The following is a 22,940-nucleotide window of genomic DNA, read 5'->3' as shown; positions in this document are numbered from 1 at the left end:
TGCCTTGCCTAGGACAAGACTGTTCAGAGGTGAGACAAAATATTTTGGTATATTTCGTACTTTTTCCACTCTAAATAATTTCCTTTCAACAAAGAAAAATGCATTTTTTTTAAAGCAACACTTTCCTTTGATCACTCTAAATGCAGTGACATCGTTTTGTTTTTGCAGAGGGCAATGTTCTGCTTTGAAAGCATCAAAGTACATGTTGAGGATGGACATAACTGCATACAGTGAAAGTCAGTCATGACATCTGTTCACGTTGATCAGAGCTCACGCACCACAATTTTCTTAACCATGTAGTAATTCACAAGAATTTCTGTAAATCCTGATTTAACACCTAAAAGCTTTAATTGCAGTTAGCAAGTCACAATCTTCTTACCACATATTATATGGTCTAAAAGTACTTGTTTTTAATTTTTTGATACAGAGCTACCTGATATAACTCTATTCGCCTCACTTTTTTCATCGCTGAAAACACCTGTATCCTTGTCTCACTTCATGCTCTGCTCAGACGTTAGCATCTCCACTTTACGGTTGCTTTGAAGTACTTTACATATTAAGTTACCCCCTTTACTCCCAAAACAAACAGCAGGAGCCTTTTCTTTAAAAATAGGTCGAAGCTAGATCTATTGATTCACCAAGAACCTCACACAGCCGAAAGGAATTAATCCTCACTCTCCTGATGAGCTAGCTTCAATACGGACAGAGTACAACATCAAAACACCTCACCTGCTGAACATCACATCCAGCTCACAAGCAAAATAAAAACAAAAGCCCAAAAAACCTTAGTGCAGAGAGGTGGGTTAAATGAGGGCAAAACTGTGCAATCTTGTGTACTGTATGGACATCAATCAAAAACATGAAAACAAAAAAAATTAGATGGACACCAAGATGAAATGACATCTGTAAACCATATCTGCTTCTAAAACAAGAGGAAGTGAGAGACAGAGTAGCAAAATCACCACTTTCAGCAGAGAGCAGAGATCTGCTGTCAAGTTTCATCAACAAAAAATGCTAAAAGATCACACAGAGAGAAAAAAACCTGCCTCTCAAGCTGCCTTACATTCTACACTGCATGTTGGCTTGCCATTACTTGTCCTCCCCTTTTACTTTACCTTTGAGATTATCAATGTCCCCCTGTGGACGAACCAATTTCTTCCAACATGCATGTGTGAAAGTGCCAATGTTACATCTTGTGAAAATTAGAGGGTTCGGACTGTTTGCAGTCGCACAACGTGACAGTATTTTCTGTGCTGTCCAAAGAAGCGCTCCCAGGAGATTTTTACCCAAATAAGGTTTGTCAGAGTGCAAAATAAAACACAACCCTGCAAATTCATGAGGGCCCCCACAGACATGCACGGAAACACAAATAGCCTGGCCATCGACCACTTTATGGGAACATCTGTTTATTTAATGCAGTCCAAAGCTACACTGGCTATATTGGATTGTATTACGAGGAAAGGAGTCCCATATACTACAACTGCTCATTACAACCTCAGTAATAAACTATAGGCAGAATTACTTAACGCAGCATCAACAAACACTGAATATACTGCTGCTTTGTAATCATGGACCTCGTGGCTGTTTCGGGATTATTTTTAATCAGAAAAAAATCCAGAAACAGAAACAGGACATGGGTACATGAGATTATGTCCCTATATTACACATTTCATGAAATATGGAGACATTATGCATTATAAATTAGTGTAATTGAATGTTCCTAGCAATTGCTTGAGTCATAGTGTTTGTTGTGGAAAATTTAAGTTATGGAGTATACACCTTCAAAAAATTATTGACACAACAGTAAGAGCTACATTTGCAATAATTAAATTTACACGAGGAAAGTCCAATAGACCTAATTTTCTAAGGTTATACGTCCTTACATTTACTTTAACATTTATTTTAAATGTTAAAGTAAATGTTAAAGTAACATTTAAGTTATTAAATGTCACTTTAATACGGTCAACATTTGACTTAACATTTCAGTGCAAGAAGCCATCAGCAATCCAAGAATCCGAATCTATCTACAAAACAAAGAAAAAGGGGATTCTCACACAAGAATTAGATGATACAAATCTGACAAAAAAAACTAAGCAAAATAATGTATTAAATTATTATCACCACACACTTTCTTGTTTAAAATCATTAAGCAATTTTAATGAGTTTTAGCTCATTAAAATTTTAATGAGCTAAAACTCAAAGGTACATTTTAAGGATTTTAGGAACAGTGTAAATGATTAGACACTTCCAATAAATTGGTTTAAATCTGCATAGCACTGCTGCTTTTCATAACGCACAACATCAGTTAGATAAACTCTAAAACTGTTTTTCACGTAACATTTTTTCTGAGTTTATTTTCTATTCATGAAAGCTAAATTGGTTCACTTCCATAGACTGCATGTTCTCATGACAACAAGGCAGGCCTGTCTTAAGTGTATTAACAAAAAACTAAAGCCTTGAACAGAGATAATGGGTGTAACCCTTGGTAACCTTTCTAATCAGACACTTTGCATGCCTTCATAGAAGTTTGATCGCAAATCCATTAATGCATTAAGCTGAAGGCCTGAATTATTTTTCTTACACTGGAACCATAGCTGCATATTAAAACCTCTGAAATAAAACATGAGACTTATGAGTATGATTTTCAAGAAATGCACTCAGGTGTGACACTGTCTCCATAATGAAGGATACATCAAAAATCACTTCTAGTTGCAGGCCAAATCGAAGTGAAATTAATCCTATTGATCAAATATTCTCTGTGAAAAATACCCTGGGACTAATCAATTTTCTAATTTGTGTCCAATTTGGTGAACGGAATGAAAAACGAACCTGGCTGCAAACCAACATAAAAAACCCATTTAGCCACTTTCTGCATCACCATCTGAGTGCATGCATAGTGTAGGTTCCTGCGGCAAGGTGACACATGGAGTTTGCTCTACTGCAACTTTCCAGCTTCAATAGAAGATGTGAATAAAGTACAGCTTATGAGATTTTAATGGGAAACACGCTCCGTCACCTGACAGGTTACACAATGCAAAGTCAAAACAATCAGGAGAAACCGTAAAGATTGTTTGCAGGAAACCTACACTATACAACAGCAGATTAACAATTCACAGACTAATATGCATGATCAAAATATATGTTATTGCATAGAAACGAGTGAGAACAATGTGTTGTTTATGAGGACGACATAGTCTGTTTTCTGGAATTGGATAAGTGACGAAAATGCATGCACAGCTCCAACACTGCCTACCATCATCACAAACCGAGCAGAGTCTGCTTACAGGGTGGAGGTGTGAGCTCTGACATTGAGGTGCAAGGAGAAAAAACATCTGCTCAATGTCAGCAAAACTGAGGAGCAGGCTTGAGGCCCAACGTGGGGTGAGGGGAGGTTGGCAACCCTCCATCTATACAACAGGAAAAGCAAAAGAGAGGGTCAGCTGCTTCAGATTTTTTGGGATTAATATCTGCTGAAGATTTGGGCTTGACACGGACTGTTAAACAAGAAGGTTTGACAAGGTGGAGGCTCTGCATGGAGTCCAGTACACTCATCAAAAAGATTTTCCTGTTACTCATCGAGGAGCTTGCTGACTGGCATCATTCGGTCTGCTCTGGAAATCTGCAGAGGATTGTTTGCACTGCACAGCACTAAGCTAGGAATGGGCTGCAATCGATCACATACCTTTGCAGCTGGAACAGATATTCTCTGGATCCAAGTATTTGATCCACCCCACTCAATTTCCTACTATTTGGTAAAAAAGCTGAATGAGAATGAGTTCTAAAATTAGCAAGAGCTCAGGGAGTTCTGAAACATTTACCTATTTGTTTCAATTCCGATATCCTCATAAGTTATTAAGCATATTCTTAGCAAATCTGGCAATGCACTTTCATTCAGCTGCTTTCCACTTTCCAGATGACAATCTATGGGGAGAACTCTTGTGGCATTTTAGGTTTGGACCGGGAACTCAGGAAAATCTTACTGCAAAGTCCAAATAAAGTGCATGTATCTGCAACAAGTTCACGATCAGAACTATGTTGACATACCTGTGGTGCGTCAAGTCAAATATAGAAAACAAAATATAGTAAAACAAGGTGAAATTTTTGCTATTTTGGCTTCAGGCAAAAACCACAGTTAGCAGTGGCACAATCTTAATTTTCTCAAATATCTACTTTCTAAAAAATACATCAAAAGAAATTCCTTTTGATCCTCTATTTAAAGGCATTCTTAGAAACTTTGTATCTTACAGATAAAACGATTCACATACTTTAATGTTGTACCTTCTGGCCATTTAAAAAAAAAAAAATCTGATTTCAAAATGAAACAATGTACTTACTGTTTCCTTGTAAGGACAAAAAAGGAAAAGAAAAAGTATGCTGAAGGTAAAAAAATTACTTTTCTTTGACTTTTAAAATATTTTTATTTAATATGGAAAAAGAAGTGTATGTTCATCTTTCCATTGATCTATCAAGCCCAAACGTCAAACAGAAAAAACGTTTTTTGGTTCTCATCAAACAAGTCAGGATTTTTTTGTTTAAGTGAACTGACAATACCAGAAGGGGGGAACTCAGCCTGTTTCGCTTCCCAATGCAACAACAGATGACACTGAAGACAGTAATAGTTGCACTTTTGGGTGCATGTTATTGTGTTTGTAAGAGGAGGTAAAAATAACTGGACTTTGTTCTTCAAAGTAGACTTGCTTGTACTGAACAAACATCCAACCCCCCGTCGCTTTTTTGAGAACAAATCTTCACTGTTTGCTGTGGGGTGGTGATCAGAAAGTGAACCAAAGTCAGATGAGACAAAAGTAGAAAGCATCTCCCAGTCAGATCGAGTACCAAAAATACTTCCTGATCTTCATTGTTAAGCTGAATGCATCACAACTTGCTTTGCTCGAAAAGCATTTTTGACAAGCAGCATTGGTTTTACTGTAGGTTTTTCTTAGTTCAATGCAGTCTCTCTTACTATCACATTGGGGTTCCTGTTCCATTTGAAAGGATTCTGATGGATCACCACAATTGTAAATGACTGGTAAGACCGAATATTGAACAGTCTAGAATATTTCAGGTGTCATGGATTTAAACTCCGATTACCTATAGACGAGGCTCACTGTACATTTCTCTTTAGACACAAGAAGAGTGGCTCATTGATATTAATAAGTCTCCATACCAACTTTTTGATGGTCTATACATGTCAACTGGATTCTATTGTCATTGGAGAAAACTGTTCCTATCCTGCAATTTTAAACGTGATCATCTGCAAAGCGAGGAGGTGGAAGATCCCTCTCTCTTCATGAATTCTCCAAGAAGCAGAGAGACCACAGTTAGAATAGTGAATGATGACTGTGCAAAGTATTGACATCTAGCCCATGTGTCCATAGACATGACATATAGTTTTAAGAAATAAAACATATATGTTAACATGGATTTTCCCCCACCACGATGGAATAACTTTGTTTTTAAACTTTGTTAGAATGAGATTATGATACTTCAAAAAAGAAGCAGGTATTTTAGGGATTTTAAGACTTTTTAAAAAGAGTGACAAAAGGGATGATTGAATGCTATGTCATTACAGGGTTGAGCATAATGCAATCTCCCCACAGATTTACCCTTATTGGTGTCATTACATCATATGTTTGAAACAAATGGACACCAAAACACACTGTCATGAATGTCATTTGTGGTAGTTTACTACAGACAGAGGTACCTCAGATACCACATGCTGTATAATTTCAATAAGGTACACAGGTCTTGACTTAGAAACAGAGCGATGCCACAGAAAAGGGAGGATGGAGTGCAGCTGAATGACAGACAAACAATAAGGGTAGTGGAACAGCATTCATCTGTCAGAGTCGGCTCTAAGCACCATCGCATGTCTAATGCCTGCTCATGACATCAGCGCAGGAAAAACTAATCTCACAGCCATAAGAGGACCCTGGCCTTGGCACCAGATCAGCTGAAGTAAAACACATCAGGCTGCTGACACACCACTGTTTCTTCCTGAGAAACAAAAAAAAATGAAGACATCATTCATTGACACTCACCAGGAAAATTACAAACTCACAGCCTTCAACAAAAATGCCTTTCATCTTTCCTCTGCTTTCTTTTGCCCCCTCGTGTGTCTGCCTCTGTTTTTGTCACATGCAAATGATGAGCTGCTGGGATGAATACACATAATTCTCAGGGTTTGCTATTACTAGTTCATCATAAAACTAGGCTGAATGAATATTTTGAATATTTATTCAGCAAATTCAGCAGGAGTATGTTTCGAAGACAAGAGGTGTGAAATAAATAAAAGAACTGCTCCTTCATGGAGCAGTTACCAACAGTATTAATAACACTTGATATCTATTTTTAACAGAGACTAAATAATGATGTACAAATACATGATTTCATCAAATAGGAGAAGGGTGAATTTAATCTGTATGCTATCTAGAGGTAGATGATTATTAATTTATCCACCTCATTGTTGTTGTGAAGCTATGTAGGTAAAGAGTAGTTTTGAATTTGAAACTGGTGGATGACATTTCAAGAATGTCACAAACACAAAAACAAAAGAAAAACATATATGGTGACTAATAAAACAACATTATGTCTGTTTTAGTATAATCTCCTGTCAGTAAATATGAAATCATATAGTGTCACGGCAAAATGCACACAGCCTCTTCGTGAAATATACAAGTAAAACACATTGAGTGCTTTCCAAAAAGTTTTCAAACATTGTTTGAAAACAATCTAGATAATAAATTTGCTTTAATACTTAGTAAAACCACCTTTTCAACTTCGTAGTGTCACGATCTCTACAAGGCAAAAGCATCCCACAGTAAGATGCTGCATTTACCATATCTCATAGTGGAGATGGTGTATTGAGTGAAATGTGCAGTGCTAATTCTTTTGCCAAATGTAGGGTTTTGCATAAGACAGAATATCTCATTTTGATCTCATTTGACCAGAGCATCTTCTTTATGTCCTCCACTGTGCAAAGCATCCACTTGAGCTTATTTAACTTTTCATTTCAAACATTGTCTTCAAGCCTCATTTCCATAATAACTGGATTTGTAACGTGAGCCATTAATAGTCGACAGATTCTTCCTCCAGAGCCATTGATCTCTGCATTATCTTGATAGCTTTTCTCATTTATATTTATTTCCTGCTCAGCCAGTCTTTTTCTTTTAATTATGGATTTTATAAGTCACTTTATTGTTATTTATATAATATGTTATTGTTCAATTTATATCGAGTCAAATCACTGCAGCCCATTTTTCTTAATGTTTAGTTTATTTTTATATCCTGCTAGGCGTTGACTTGAGGATTAACCTTCAAATATAACAGCACACCTTAAGGGTAAATGGGAATATGCTGCTCACAGGTAAAACCTTTTTGCTAATCAGGAGACTTCAGAAGGTAATTCTGGATCTTTATTTAATAATTAATAACTAATAATAAAACATATTTAATAATTTATTGAAGTAAGCGGGAGGCTGATCATAAATGCAATATCTTCAGATTTTTTATTGTAAAACAACAACAACAAAAACCTAGCTGAAAACCATGTAAACTTGTTCTTCAACTTTTCAGCTGTGGACTAATAATACAATCACTACTCACGATGAATTAATCTTGATTCCATGAGAAATACAGTGTAAGTTGGTGTTCAGTTTGTTTGTTTTTATTTTTTTTTTTCATCTATTTGTTGTCTGGGTAACTAGGAGTAAAACGTTAAGCTCCTGGGATGTACAGTACTATAAAGAAAGCAGAGCTAAGCATTAAAAACACTCCAGTGAAAATATTTCTGTTCAATGTGAAAAATGTCCTAATAGGAGTGAGTGAAAATAAAAAAGGAAAGCAAAATTGCGTTCAGTATTAAAAATATGTATCTTTATTTTGGATTAAATAATAGTTTGTTCTCATGCTTGCGAAATGTGATAAGAAGAAAGAATAAAAGCTGCAACCGCACTAATCACTAGGTTTAAAAGACAAGAGAGGTCTTTTAAACACTGCAGATAGCCAGTAATTAAGTCATTGCTATCATTAAGCCATGATCAGTGATATGAAACAGGGCAGTCTATTATGTAAAGGCTCATTGTATATGCTTGTTTAAATTATATCCATAATTTAGGACTCATAATAGAGATAGATAGGGATCTTAGTATGGGAGACAATGTGGCACACAGCAACTACAAAACAGGCTGGGAGGTCAGGAAGCTGGTGAACATAACTCAAATGATAATTTAGTCTCTGTATTGACATGGGATTAATTCTCCTTATCTACATGGCGCACATGTTCCTCCCAGGTGTGATCAATAACATCTGCCATGTCTTTGAATGCTACCCGAATCGTCCAAATGTCACGTAGATCTGATTGCTGTGATCCTCAAACATAGTGACATTTTGCCCAAGCAAGCAGCAGACAAAAATAAAATATAAAAACCAACTCCAGCTCTGCAGAGGGGAAGTTAAATGTAACCACGAAGCAACATCAGTACAAACGGGAGGGACTGAACGACACCAAAGCAAACAAGTAACTAAATGACGTAAAGTGGGAAGAGTATGAGTTCATTCTGAAATATGTTTATAGTGGAAATCAGTGTCTTTACTAAGAAAACTGTTGTTAGGGATTAGTTTGAGGTTAAAAATGTAGCTCGTGACCAGAATATGGTGATTTTTAGCTTGATCGACCATTAACCAGACAATCCTAAACGAAGAAATTAGATCTTTTTCAGAAGTAGTGAATGCACATATACATATATATATTACACCTCATGCATTAACCTGTTCTATTTCGCAGAGAGCTTTAATCAATTCCAAGATAGCTAGTGAAGATGACAAATCTTTATGAAGTGGCACATCATTCCTTTTGACTGTTTATCTCAGAGGCATCTCTGTGTCAATTGCTCCAGCAGTGGACATCAATACACACCACTGCTGTGGGGGTAATTATCTTATGATAGCCTCTTAGTTTAGGAAAGGTTAAGTGCTGTCTCTCGATGATTGGGCACCCAATCCATTGCTGGGGGAGGGACAGCAGGAGAAGGGCTTTGTAAAATAAATGCCTCTGGCAGCAAAAAACAAAAGAAAAACTTTAGTTCTCACTGATATGTGTAAATCCACACATATTAGCCCTGCCCTACCTACGCCCACTAATACACACACACCAGTGGTCTCCAGATGGATGGTTTGTTTGATAGTGGTTGAAATGAGGTAGTGGACCAGTGATGTTCATCCTCCCTTTCGACAAATATGACTTAACACCCCTTAGAGACCTGAGTCATATTGAGGTCTAGAAATCAACAATCGACCTGGGAAACAGCAGAGCTGCACACCAATATCTTGCACTTACTCATCTAGGTTATACCCTCAAACTAACAGAAGGAGTGTTATTTAGTAGAGCAAGAGATGGCGTTATCCTCTAAGTGGGAGTTTCTTCCATAAAATGTTTAAAGAAATTCTTTCAGAGAATCAAATAGATCCAACCAAATGCCCAAATTATCAGATAATTATCAGTGTCAATGACGACACAGGACCAAGCAGCAGGACAACAGCAGATTAGCAAACATTGCTTAAATGGCTCCGTCATTCCTTCCTTGACTTGGCATGTGTTGTATTGTGTTATTGGATGTGACCGTGGCACACAGAACTTTAAAGACAACCTAACAACAATATTGCATCATATGTTCAGAAATAATAAATCTGTTGGATCAATTAAAATTAATCCATATTTGCTGACCACAAAAAGGCATATATTTATTTTATTACAAAAGAAAACATTTTAGAAAAAAGTGTTAAAAGGGAGAAAGACTCACTGAGTAAAACTATTTTACCAGACCTGTCATGAGAAATATTAGAGGAAAATTAATTGAAAGTATATGTTAAAATGTTAGGTTTTGACTAATTGCTCTAGTCTAAAGTTATTGTCATGCCGATCAAAGTTACAATAGTTTCTTTTTGTTGGGGTTTTCATGATGTAATAAGTCTGTATGGCTTCAGATATTGTTTTTTGTTCAGTAATATTTTTAAACTGCTTATTTAATGAACTATTGTTGGCTGATTTTTGTTTATTATGACATTAAATGCATAAACACAGAGTAGTTTTGATTGAAAAAAAGTTTTTATACAGCAACTACAGTTCTTTTGTTTTAAAATCGTAGTGTATTTTCATCCATTGTGTAGTTGGATGAAAGGCATCCCCAAACCAAGCTCCTGGGACTCCTGGGACTCCCGGCCCGCCCTTGTAACTCACTGGTAAACAAATAGCTAAAAATAAAGAACACACTGCTGCATATCAGCACCTCCTCCAGAGCTGCCATTGGTCTCTTTCTTTACTAGAGTTTCTGAGGTTGGGATGTGGTTTTCCAATTTAAACTTGTCTTAAACATCTACATAACCTTTTTTTCCTGACGGGTCTGTTGTGTTTCTTAGTCTTTATGGGGCTATTAGGCGTTAGGTCTAATGCCAAAAGCAATTGGCTGTACAAGATTTTATTTGAATGTAGGACAGTAAAAGGCACCATAAACACAAACATAAAATACAATAAAATAAATTCAAGTTTGTTGTTGTAACATTAAAAAAACTTCACAAAGAACACAAAGCTACTGTATCTGCCAACACGGGACTGATAGTTGCTTACTTCTAAATTACACAAGTAGCCAAAAGTGACAACTGAGCACACAAGCCTTTTGCTTTTTCGTTGCTGTAATTAACGCTGAAGCTAATCTGATGTCAGACCGGTGGTGACAACCTATAATGAAACACATTCTGTCTGTTACCTCCTCCCACTAATCCCAGTCAAGACAGACCTATTAAAACTCAACTCTTTGTTCTCTAAATATCCAATGTGTGCGGCTGTCACTCCTCATAAAACTTTGATTCCGCAGTCAGGTTTCCTCTGTGCTTGTCAGTGATCATTTAAAGCCCTTCAGGAACATTTAAGCTGTAGCTTCAAAGTGAGACGAGAACAACATGTTCCTTTGGCAGCTCCAACGCAAAGACAGCTATTAGCAACAAGAAATGAGGAAGATGAGAAAGATCAAAAAGATCAATCCCAGCGATAGTGTGCATTAAGGATAACCTCAGTGATTACCGCAGCACACACATGGGGTGGTGATGGTGGCAGACCACCCAGAGATGAAAATGAAGTCAAAGGGAAGGGGAGGCCACCACTACAGCTTACCAAGGTGCTATGTCTGACTCTCTAAAAAGCATTTATTTTTTTCCCCCAACAGAGGCGCAGAGCAACACTATAAACAAACTTTAACTGCTGTAGCTTTTTTTTTTTAACCTCTTTTTATGATGCTGTGCGGTGCTTCCTTTCAGATACAAATACCTCATCTAAGCACATAAACAACTTGTCAATTAGCGAACTGGTTGTACAAACATTTACAACTCTGAAATTGTCAGGGGTGCTGCCGAATGTGTGGTGCAAACAGGAGCAGCTGCAAGATGAATAAAATGTGAGAAAATAAGTCAACTGTTCCCATTCGTTACAGATAAAGCTAGATGTTTACCTACACTGCTTAAAAGGACGATATTTGTCATTACCATATCACTTTTAACTAGATTAAACCTTTCCTATTTCAGGTCAAAAGTGTCTGAGAGGGAAAATTATTCTCTTTAAATTTAGAGGCTTACATAGAGTATGCCGTTTTAGAATTTGGGAAAGGCCAGATGCTTCCCTCAAAGCTTTGAAAGCTTAATATGTTAATTCATACCATATTAATTAAACTGAGGCCTACCTGAGGATCTATTTTAAGACAACATGCTTTCCATGTTGTCTTAAAATAGATCCAACAGGTAGGCCTCAGTTTAATGGAAAGCATGTTATCTTAAAACACACTGCTTCCTTGTGTGGCCTCACAGAATTCACTTTGGTAACACTAGCTGATTTAAACTGGGTTGATTTAGTCTGATTAAGTGTCAGGATGTGAGAAAAAAAGGCTGTGTCTCTTTTATGTAGTATGTGTAAAATATCTGATTTCATCTGGATGTGTGTGCGTGCCTGCGTGTGGGTGTGTTTTTTTGTGTGCACAGAAAAAGCATGAGAGCTGAAGTTGGTTTTAAACTCATGATGAGCTTTGTGGATTGGAAGTTCATTAACATGTCTTGCCTGCTTTGATGCACTGATAATGTCACCAAGGATGGGATCAGAAACACAAGAGACAAGTTATTCAAGTCTCATTTAACTTTTTCAGGATATGCATAGGCGGAAAAGTTTTACACAATAAGCAAATTAATAGGACAGCAACCAGCCTGTAGAGATGTGGGGAGCCAGCTGGAATTAGATAATGGAAACATCCAGAGGCTTATCTGGCTGGAAAGAGCCCATCTGTCTCCGCGCTCACTCACCGTCAGTGGAGCAGCCAGTGGATCCGTCGCTGGAGCAGTAGCGCATCTCAATCCTCTGCCTCCCCACTTCCAGGAGACTTGGGTCAGGGATGCGTGCTTTGCAGGTGTAGCGGAAACGCTGCTCATAGTGGCCGCCGTTGTCAGAAATATTGACGGGTGTCCACGGAGTCCAGGGCGTTGTCTTCTTGAGGTCGGTGCATGGCAGGGTGTTGCAGGACTGGTACTCCTGTCGGCACAGAGAAATAAAAGAAAGAAAATGGCATAAACACATTAAACCGAGAGCTTTTCTCTTTATGTTGAGCACGTTCACAGGTAGGTGAACCTGATGCATTTGGAGGAGGAAGAGGTAATCACATCAGTTAGGCAATAATTAGCATGACAGAGTTTTCTGGTGTATTTCTCATGCATAATGAGGAGGACAATCACTGTTGAAAGTCTCAGCAGTGACTCATCACATTAAACAGCTTATTTTATGCGACATCTACAGACTTTTCAAAGCTTTCACTGTCACTCAACCTTGAAAGCCTGTTAACTCCAATTGAGTCAGACAACTCACACCTAAAATGCTTTTAAAACATTACTGAACAGTAAAACTGGATATCATAATTTGGACGTCATAAAAACTCTGAAAAAAATCCTCTGGATGTTCTGGAGCACAGTACTGGAAATGTGAATACTGGAGAGTCTATATATATACAGTATATAAATATAAAACAAGTTCAGCCATGTGTTTGAGACAATCTCTACATGTAATAATTAAATGTGAATTGAATGATTCAAGTGAAACAATTATCAAGGAAAAATCTCTTCCTGCTATGGTTCATTTATTTCACACAACTAAACTTAGTACAGAAAGTAATAAAATCTGTCTGGTTCATAGTTTCTATGTTGTAATGTTTATTATCCCATTATTATTTTTGTTTATTATCCCTTAAATGGTGCCACAATTGAAGGAGGATGCATTTGTGGTTTAAGCAGCATATTGAGTATTACTATATGGACTCTGCCATTGAAAGTCTTGCCAAATCCACCCTGAAAATGTAGCTTATTGCATTCAAATATTGACTCCTGTTTTGTCTGGTTTTGTTTTTTGAATTAGATGACTGGAGCGTGAATAAAGAAAACATATTTTTTATTGTGCCAACAACAGCCTTGCAAAGGAGAATAATCTACAACCTAAGGCACTTCCACCCAGACATCCCCTCAACATACTGAGACTTTTGTAAGTGGAGCAGATCTAGTAAGATTTTAATGAGTTTTAAAATCTTATTTAATGCTCAAAGCATATGTTCAAGGCTTTTACTTTGAAGGCTTGAAATAAGTTGTCTCTCATCTTTTATGTTGGCACATTTGAGGAAAATGCCAAGAACAAGTAAGAAAACTAGACCACTCTCAAGGCTGTACACATTTGGCTAAAAATTGACTCATTTAGCATTAGCAATCAGGCAGCTTGAGTAGAAACAATGTGGTTTTATTAAGCCGTGTAAAATAAAATGGGAATTGGACTGTTAACTCAGTATCTCTCCTGAATCTACCAGATCAAAGCATTAGTCAAATATTTCTTGCAATCCAAACAAGATACAAGGGAAAATTCTCATTAGAAAACAAACAAACCAAGAAAAAGGTCATTGATCAAGATTAATTTGAAACCATTGGGGATGGATGGAGTGATGAATTTAAAGTGACAATTCAGTGGCCAATGAATTTTACAAAAAAGCCAAACAGAAAAAAAAAACACAACAGTAATAACAAATCCTCCTCCCACGTAGGATTGATTTTGGGAGCTGGGCAGTAAAAATGAATAACACCTCTGGAGCTCTAATAGTATGATGCATGAGAGTTATTCAGGAGTGCCATAGTTATATATATTTCCTCCATCTCCCTCAGCCAATATTCTGCTTGATTATATGATTCAAGGAGACATTAAGCAGGTAAATGGGAGTCCTGCCCCACCATATGCTCAGCCGGAAAATACGGAGTTTGAGGAAGTGACAAATGTGAAGTAAATGACACCCTTGAAGAGAAGGTGAGACGGCTGCCATTTTCCTCCCCACTTGTTTATTTATGCTGAGTAGAACTTGAGTGACTGCCAGACCTTGACAAAATAAGATAAGAGTTCTTTTCTGCACATCCGTCAGCCCGTCACATGGGATAGCCTGACAGGTCAGCTGAGGAAAAAGAGCTTTATACTTTAAATATTATGCAGTCCTATTTTTCATCATCTCACTTCCCTTTTTCCCACCCAATCACACATCATGATCTTGCTTCAAATCCATCCATCCATCTTTACATTTTGTTCACCCATTTCTCACGTATTGCTCATAACTCGAATTGTGTCGGATCTATAGCCATTCCCTTTTCCCAGCGATATCTAAGTTTGATCTCTCTCTCTCTCTGCTCCCTTTCATGCCACTTTCTTTTCTCCTCCTCTTCTCCCAGGAGTACGAAGGTTAAAAACACAGGGAGGATTTAGATTCTGTTAAGGCCCCCATGATGAATGGGGGGTGTCACCTCCATCACACTTCCTGCCTCTCTCCGTCTTGCGCAGTAATCATCCCTAGACATTAATATTTAACATGGTCACGCATCAGGGACTAGCTCACAATTTGAGATTATTAACCAATAATGTGAGCTGAAATATGTAGAAAAAACAAAATTCAACCCGATGTGTCGCCATCACCTGCGGCGAAGGGACAGCAACACATGGCATGAACCAGGGGAAAGCAAGCCAAACGATTCATGGGTGTTTGTTGTGCAAGTAGTAGATGGTGGCCAAACACAGTAAATATTTAATGAGGCTTGTCTGGTAAGCATTTCTGCCTTTATTCTCTGTGGATTAGCATTGATGCAGAGGGCTGAGGAGATAATTACCGGGTTTAAAGCTAAACCTCATTCAAGGTCTCTGCTCCACTATATACGGCTTACAGGGTAATAAGTATATACCTTGTAATACAGTGTAATAAATTCATCCTATTGACTGAACTGACTTCAAATGATGCCCTTATTTGCATGTTAAGACCCAAGCGTTATATTATCTTTAATACAGACACCGACTATTCAAACAAAATGGTCCCATAAAAGCAAGACATTTCAGACTACTATGATAAATTGGAGAGCACACAATATGTTAAAATGGAAAGTCCTTAAAAGCTGAAATGCAAATATTGAGGCTCTTAACTATGATGCAGAGTGACAGTCATATTGTGTGAAGAATTATGAAGGGAATGAGAGTTGTTGGGCTTTCTTTTTTAAGTTCTGTCAATTCAAAGGGTAACCAAAACCTTTTTTAAACAAGACAACCACAGGTTATTTTATTGAGTGCAACAAACTCGTACTTAGCACTTATAATAAACTCCAAAAGATGAAAATAATCTTTTCTTATTAGTGAGTTTGACTTAATTAATAACAAGGAGATTTTATCTTCCCTCATCTCTTCAGTATTGTCGTTGATATGAAAAGCATTGGAACAATGAAGAATGGTAAATATTTAAATGACAACTACTAGAGGCCTGGGAGCTTCTTTTCACGTGATGAAGCAGTGGATCGGGTTCTGTGCGTCCTGGAACTATGGTGCATCTGAGCTAATGCCTAAAGAAGTTATTGAATTGCTGAAGACTCCTGCCCCCTATTGGCCAGTACAGCAGTTCGTTACCATGGAGATAGATGCAGACTCATTTGCTCAAACTGTTTTCAATGTCAGACTCTCAAGAAATCTGTCTTCTTAGTGTCAGTTTGGCTAAAATGGACAGCTAGTCTCAGGTAAGGCAGCTCTATTATTATTATGGGGTATAAGTAATTTATCAGCTACAAAAAAAAACCAACATGAGCGAAAGAAGAGCGGACTGCTCATCTGGGACAATTTGTTATATGATGAATCTTATAAATGGGAGCGGTCAGTTAAGTCCTATTTGTGGTGTCTGGAAATTAAATGTGAATAAATACTACATGTTTTTACTGTGAGACATCTGGGCGGATAAAATTAAATTACGGCAATGTGCTGTGATACTGACACACTTTCACTGGTGGTCTTGCAAAAAACCCGGTGCCACCTTCGCCTTCTGATCCATAAAAAAACAAGTTAAAGACTCCTGCTGTTGACAATATTAAATCCAGATCCAAACTGTGAATGATAACAGAAAGTGTATTGTCTTCTACCGCAATAAATGAGCTTTGTTATAGTGGCTGTGAACAGAAAACCCTAACAATAAAGAACAAAAACAACCCTCACTGCTTTAAAAGTGTTTTGAATAATGCATTAAAAATGTAGTAGTGAAAGCTAACATAACCGCAAAACACACATACACCCACAAGGAAGTAAAGTACATCCATTTGAATGGCATTTGATGTGCTTGGGCAGTGAATAGGTCATGTTATGCATGCATTACACCCTGACTGCAGCGAATGTTTCTTCCTAAACAAAATAAAAAATTTAGATTAAACTTTGATGCTCTATGTGAACATTCGGCAGTTCCTCTCTGGGCTTTAATGCCATATTTTATGGTTTAAGCCATGGAATAATAAAAATAAGTGATAAAAACGGATAAAAACAAAATGAAACATTTCCAGCAAAGTATTAATTTCAGAGTGGTAATTCAGCAAAGCCGAGATAACAGGTGGCATGAGGAAGGCAAAACTAGATTCAATTAGTTAGCCGATTTTCGGCTCAAACCCAAACTCGTTTCCTCAGGAGATGTGATGATGAGCAGTGCGGACCAACAGAGAGTGGTGATTTTCTGCTGTGAAGCACCTTTAACAGGCAGCTGCTCAGAGGCGGGCAGTTCCATAATGGGTTTCTGAATGGAGCTCAGGAGGGTGGGACGCTGCCGCAAAGCATCTTCACAAACAGGCTGCATGGGTGGTCAGTATATGCTTGGCTGTGCCTGGGCTGTTTGCGCTTATGCTGGACTGTGAAGTTGACAACTGAGTAAAACTTCTGACTCCACTCCACTCTCGTTTTTGTGTGTGGAGAGCGAGCGTGTTTATTTGTTTATGCATGGCTGTATTATGGATCCAGGCATCTCCCAACTTATTCTGTTTCCACCCACAGAACTTTCCAGTTACTCTTTTTTAGGTGGCCTAAGCCCGTGAAATTCGAGAAGAAAAAAAAAAAAAAAAACGAAAGCAAAACACAGTCTGTATTGGCAAGGTACAGTATCTATTCCCCATGAGCATTTTCACAAATAACTATAAACATTAATGTATTTCATCAGTATTTTATGTGATAAGCCAACACAAGTAGTGCACAACACAACTGTGAAGAAGAATGAAAGTGACAGCCTTCAAGTCTTGGGAGATATAGCTCCATCAGCATTCATATCTGACTTTTTTTGAAACTGACTTTTTTTTTTGGACAAAATAGCACAAGCGCAGTCAGACTGCATGGAGAATTTTCAACTCTTGTCACAAATTTTCAATTGAAATTTTGTTTAGGCCTCGACAATCCTTTATTTAAACCACAGGTGTCAAACTCCAGTCTTCAAGGGCCGCTGTCCTGCAGTTTTTAGATGTGCCACAGGTACAAAACACTGGATTGAAATGGCTTTATTACCTCCTCCTCGTGTAGATAAGTTCTCCAGAGCCTTGCTAATGACCTAATTATTCTTTTCAGGTGTGATGCAGTAGAGGCACATCTAAAAGTTGCAGCCCTGGAGGACTGGAGTTTGACACCCCTGATTAACATCATTCCATGCTAATATTTCATGAATGTTTTTATCACATTTTCATTTTAAATGTTTGTGTTAGCGCTGTGATACTGTGGTGTTTTTCTAAAGAACATAAAGTTCAATAAAATACACTAAAGTTTGGGGTTGTAATGTGACAAAATGCAAAAATGTTTTGCAAAGCACTCTAAGCTCTCAACATCCATAACATAAGGGGAGGATGTGGAGAGGACAGTGAAAAACCCTGTATATATTTACCTCTCTCTGTAAGATTGGAGGCACAGACGGTCCTCTGGGTGTCTCTGATGTGGGAGGGCAGCATCAGAAGCCGTGCCTCTCCTGTCTCTTGCCCTTATTAAAGTGATTGCACGTCTTATTGGACTGGGCGAGCTGAGAGTGTGTGAGCAGCCTGGGTTATTATAAAATGCCTTAGCTTACAGACTCATACGTCCAAGTTTATTTGCCTGCGCCACATGCGGAATGTGGGAGTAGGCAACTTTGTGCCGTCCCAACATCTTTATCTATTGTAGTGGAGTCCACCAAGAAGGAGACCTAATGTTCTTCAGGTTTCAATGACACATCAGTTCAATTAGCAGCACTGACCAAAACACACTTTGTCAAACACTGACTCCTCTCTTCTCTCTGTGTGTCTCCCACCACCAGTCTGGCTCCATAATGAAGCGCACTGTTACCCGAGAGCATGCTACACACCAGTGCACACACAATGACTAACGCAGAACAATATAAAAATGCACAAGTAAGCTCACACATCCCGCTGTGTGCATAAACATCGGGTACTTAGCTTTCATTTCGCAGCCTGCCTGCATGACTGAACTCCTTACAGGTAAATAGAACAGCTCTCAATTTCATTAAGCAGCTCTGTGCTCCATCAGTTCTGTATGGCCCGAGTTTTACTTATCTAACGCTACGTGGCAAACTCAGCATAATGGCACAGTTCTTTTTGATCCTTGGATTGTGGGGGAATATTTTACTGTACACAGTAGGAAATACCACCATGAGTGATATATTTTTGAAGATCACTAAACCTAGCAGCAAGCAGCCTTTCATCAAACGAGACCAAGAATCAAAGAGAATACCGACATAACACTTAGAATGAAGTTGTAGCTCTTGACAAGATCTTGTTAAAATGTTCTCTTATGTACCATAATTTTATGAGACATGGTGCCACTAGGAAATTCGGAAATGCTTTACAATTTATGCACTTCAGCAAACCCTTGATCAAAAGCTCCAAAATGCAGATAAAGCTTCCATATTTAAATGTAATAAGAAAAAAACTAATAAAAACAGCACTGATCATTTTGTTATTTGAGGTGAAATGCTCAAACATTTATACCTGTGGCTGCCTGAAGAATGTGACCCCACTGAGCATCAAATTACTAAGATATATTTTGCCCCAACACATTGAACTCAAGCAATTTAACCCCATTAAGGAGTATTTATGGGTTTTCTCACTTTAGCTCCTTGACTACAGCCATTTCTCTTGAACTACAGTTAAGAACTTCACTATCTTTCTCTGGAACATTTATTTTATCCCTCCATATTCCTTATACAGTAGAAATTGTTGTCTTTTGTATACTTTTCCCATATGACCCATAGCATTAGTTCACAAGCAGATGTTTTTAACATATTATTAGTTCTAATTTCTTTTCAAATAAGGGCTGTAATGATACACCTAGCTCACAAGACAATAGTCTTGAGTTCATAAGCAACAGATTAAATTTTAACAATATTTTTGAGGAGAAAGTTAAAATAAATCTGAATAAGACTGCATGCTGATAGGAATATGGAACAACATTGTACAAAACTGCAATAATTTAATCAGTCGTGTCTAAATAATGTTTTCGTAACTCGACCTCATCCTGAATACCCTTTAGGAAGCATGGGAGAGGCAGTGTCATGTTGTGGGGATGCTTTCTTCAAACGACAAGTGGATGGGCAGAATTGACGGCAAAATAGAAGGAGATTAATATGGAACATCTTGAGAAAAACCCATGTCCAATCTGGACAAAAACCCATTTCCGGGCTTTAAAGTCCGCTAAGGTCTAGAGATTGGGGTGGAGGTTCACCTTCTGGCAGGACAATGGAAACATTACAATGGCCCAGTCAAAGTTCAGACCTAAGTCTATTTCAGAACATATGGCAAAGGCTGAACATTGTTTTTCACAGCCCCTCTACAACCAACTAGACTAAGTATAGTATTTTCTATCAAACCTTCAGTCATCACATGTGCAAAGATAGTAGAGTCATACCACAGACCTGCACCTGTAGTACACAGTGAAAGGTGATTGTACAAAGAATTGACTCAGTGGGTATGAATATAAATGTACACAACATATTTTAACCTATCTTTTGTAAAAAAAAAAAAAAATAATAATAATAATAATAATAAAAACTGTAGAAATTTATGCATCCTTTTTATTGCATTTCATAATTTCCCAATAAAATACACTGGAGCAGTGGTTGTAATGAGCTAAAATATATTTTTTTAAAAGGGTTTGTGGATTAAAGAAAAATAACTAAATATTTTCTTTGAAATGGTAGTACATAAACAATGGAATGTGATGAATTTACTATCAATGATTTTCTTTTATATGCAGTCTTAAAGGTTACCTTTGATCATCGGCTAACTTCAAAAAGGCTTACTCTATTATTTTAAGATCTTTTTGAAGCTATCAGAATCAAAAATTTGGAAATGCTTTATAATTTGTTTCTTTAATCAGGCATGCTAAATGTGTTTTTTAATCTGTTATTGAGAGCAAAATACTGTTCAGCCTTTGCTTTATCCAAGGGTTTATGACGTCATTTATTTTATAGTTGCATATTTTCTGAGTAATCAGACAGAAGACGTATACTGCACACAATGTACTTGTGCATCCCTCAAACTTTCAGTGCATCATCGTTTGGAAACCACAGCCAAAATTGTTTCAGTCAATACACAGATTTTTTTTTCCACCCTCACTGGGGATTTAGACCTGTGTAGAAACAGAGCAATGTGTCACTGCTGCAGGGACCTGGGCTGAGACGAATGAAGGTAAATTTGTGTGGTCTCAATTGTTCTGAAATCAAAATCTATGTTACTGAAAAACTGCAGCCGATACTTACGCACACAATCCAGAATTTCAAAATGAGATCTAACACAATCCGTTGTCTCTTTAATTAGGCATGCTAAAGCATTATGTATTCAAGACAGTGAGGTTGTTGAATTGCGAGTACTGTCACCTCTGCTTAAAGCAAAGATTCACTTCAGCTAGTCTGTCTTGCTGTGATGCGAGTTCCCTGAGGAGAATGTATGAGCAGAAAAACTGGGGGCAAAAAGAATTTACAACAGACTGGCGTCACTTTCCAAAAACTTCCAAAAGTTTGTAGGTTTTGTGAATTCTCTCTGACAACTTGAAAAGCAAAGAGCAGATGTTGCTTTATCTCTGTCCATCAGCATCTGGCAGCCACCTGGAGTTAACCACAGGTGGATGTGATGGTATCAATATCAGTAAACATGAATACGCAAATGCACGTCCCGCAGCGTTGTCAAAGTCAAAGACCAATTTGGACCAAATCTCACCAGGATGCCTGATTTAAAAACATCCAATTAAGATGAAAACTACAATAAGTTTGTGGCATAGAAATAATTATGAACGCCTGTTTACTCTGATACCCATGAATGAAATTCAGTGTAATCAGTTCTCCTCAGATGCTCTGTACAAGCAAAGATAGTCCACCTTTGTGTAATTTAATCTCAGTTTAAGCAACTGTTCTGTGAGGCCTCAGATGCTTGTTCAGAAACAAACAGCCTCATTAAGGCCGAGGAATAAAGCAAACAGGTCATGGTACCTCTGAAGGAGCTGCAAAGGTTCACAGACAGTTATTAGTCTTACTCAGCACAAATCTAGTGTATGTTAAGAGTGCCAAGGGAAAAAGCTATTGGTAATTCAGTCCCATTTGCAGTTTTCCACAAGCAACAACAAAGGAATAAGGAAGAAGATACTTGCTCAGATTAAACCAAAATTGAGCCCGTATGTCCGGCAAGCAAAACATTATGTGCAGTAGATAAAAAAAAATGCTGCACAGCCAAAGACGTTCTTTCTGTCTTAGAACTTTGAGGTGCATCCCTGATCCAACACACCTGAGTCAAAAGACTGAATTCCCTCTCCAGCAGTAACTCAGCTCTGCAGAGGCCTGCTATCAATTATCCAGGTGTGTTAAAGAAGGGATGAATCTAAAAGTTGCAGGGGAACTTGGGCACGCCTGGCTTAGACCAAAACACATCCATGTGTTAAAATGACCTAATCAAATCTGAGACCTACATATTGTCTTTCCACCTCGGGATTATGTACTAATTGTCTCGGTCCATGACATATAATCTCTATAAAACGCAGTATGTGAACATCTTCAAGGAGTATAAATGTGACCAACATAAAATGATCAGACAGATGGCATGTAAAAAGTAACTTTGTTATGAGAGCAGCATATTGCAACTGCTCTCATAATTCCTAGGATGTTTAAATGTGTTAATAAAATATATTATAGTCCATTTAGATAATTTGGCTGTATTGAGTAGGTAAGCTGGGAGTCTTAAAGTAGACAGAGGTAATTGCTCTGCATTAGCATCTGCCGGCATTTGGCTTACTATCATAGTTTTAAATGAAAGCTAGAAAATGCGAGTTTGATCAAAGTGAATATGCAGCTATACTAGGAGTTTACAAAGCCGTCCTAAGCTCCCACATACAAAAGCGTGTTTGTGAAGTCTGTGTGCAATTACAACTCTACTGGCTCAGACCGGCCTAATTAAGCACATATCACAATGGAAGATGACAGGGAGCCGATGAGAAAACAAAGCAAAGGTAGAGGGGGACAAAAAAAGCAAGCATCTAAGACAGAGACGGAACAAATGTAGAGCTACATTTTTATATGGTTAATAAAGTT

At 37.8% G+C, this 22,940-nt stretch overlaps 1 protein-coding gene across 2 annotated transcripts in view; it reads right to left on the bottom strand.

The window, feature by feature from the left end:
• Positions 1–22,940, bottom strand: part of sema5a (semaphorin 5A) — a 147,661-nt gene that overhangs the window by 16,576 nt on the left and 108,145 nt on the right. For both annotated transcript variants that reach the window (XR_002751996.1, XM_023326557.1), the window contains exon 16: positions 12,340–12,565. Coding sequence is in view for 1 of the 2 variants with exons in the window: in XM_023326557.1 (XP_023182325.1) it covers positions 12,340–12,565 (226 nt within the window). In the remaining variant the exon portion in view is untranslated. The remainder of the gene's footprint in view (positions 1–12,339; positions 12,566–22,940) is intronic.

This window comes from Xiphophorus maculatus, chromosome 21, assembly GCF_002775205.1.
Source record: "Xiphophorus maculatus strain JP 163 A chromosome 21, X_maculatus-5.0-male, whole genome shotgun sequence".
NCBI lineage: Eukaryota > Metazoa > Chordata > Actinopteri > Cyprinodontiformes > Poeciliidae > Xiphophorus > Xiphophorus maculatus.
Note: the sequence above shows the minus strand (reverse complement) of the source record. Positions and strands in the feature narration are given on the sequence as shown.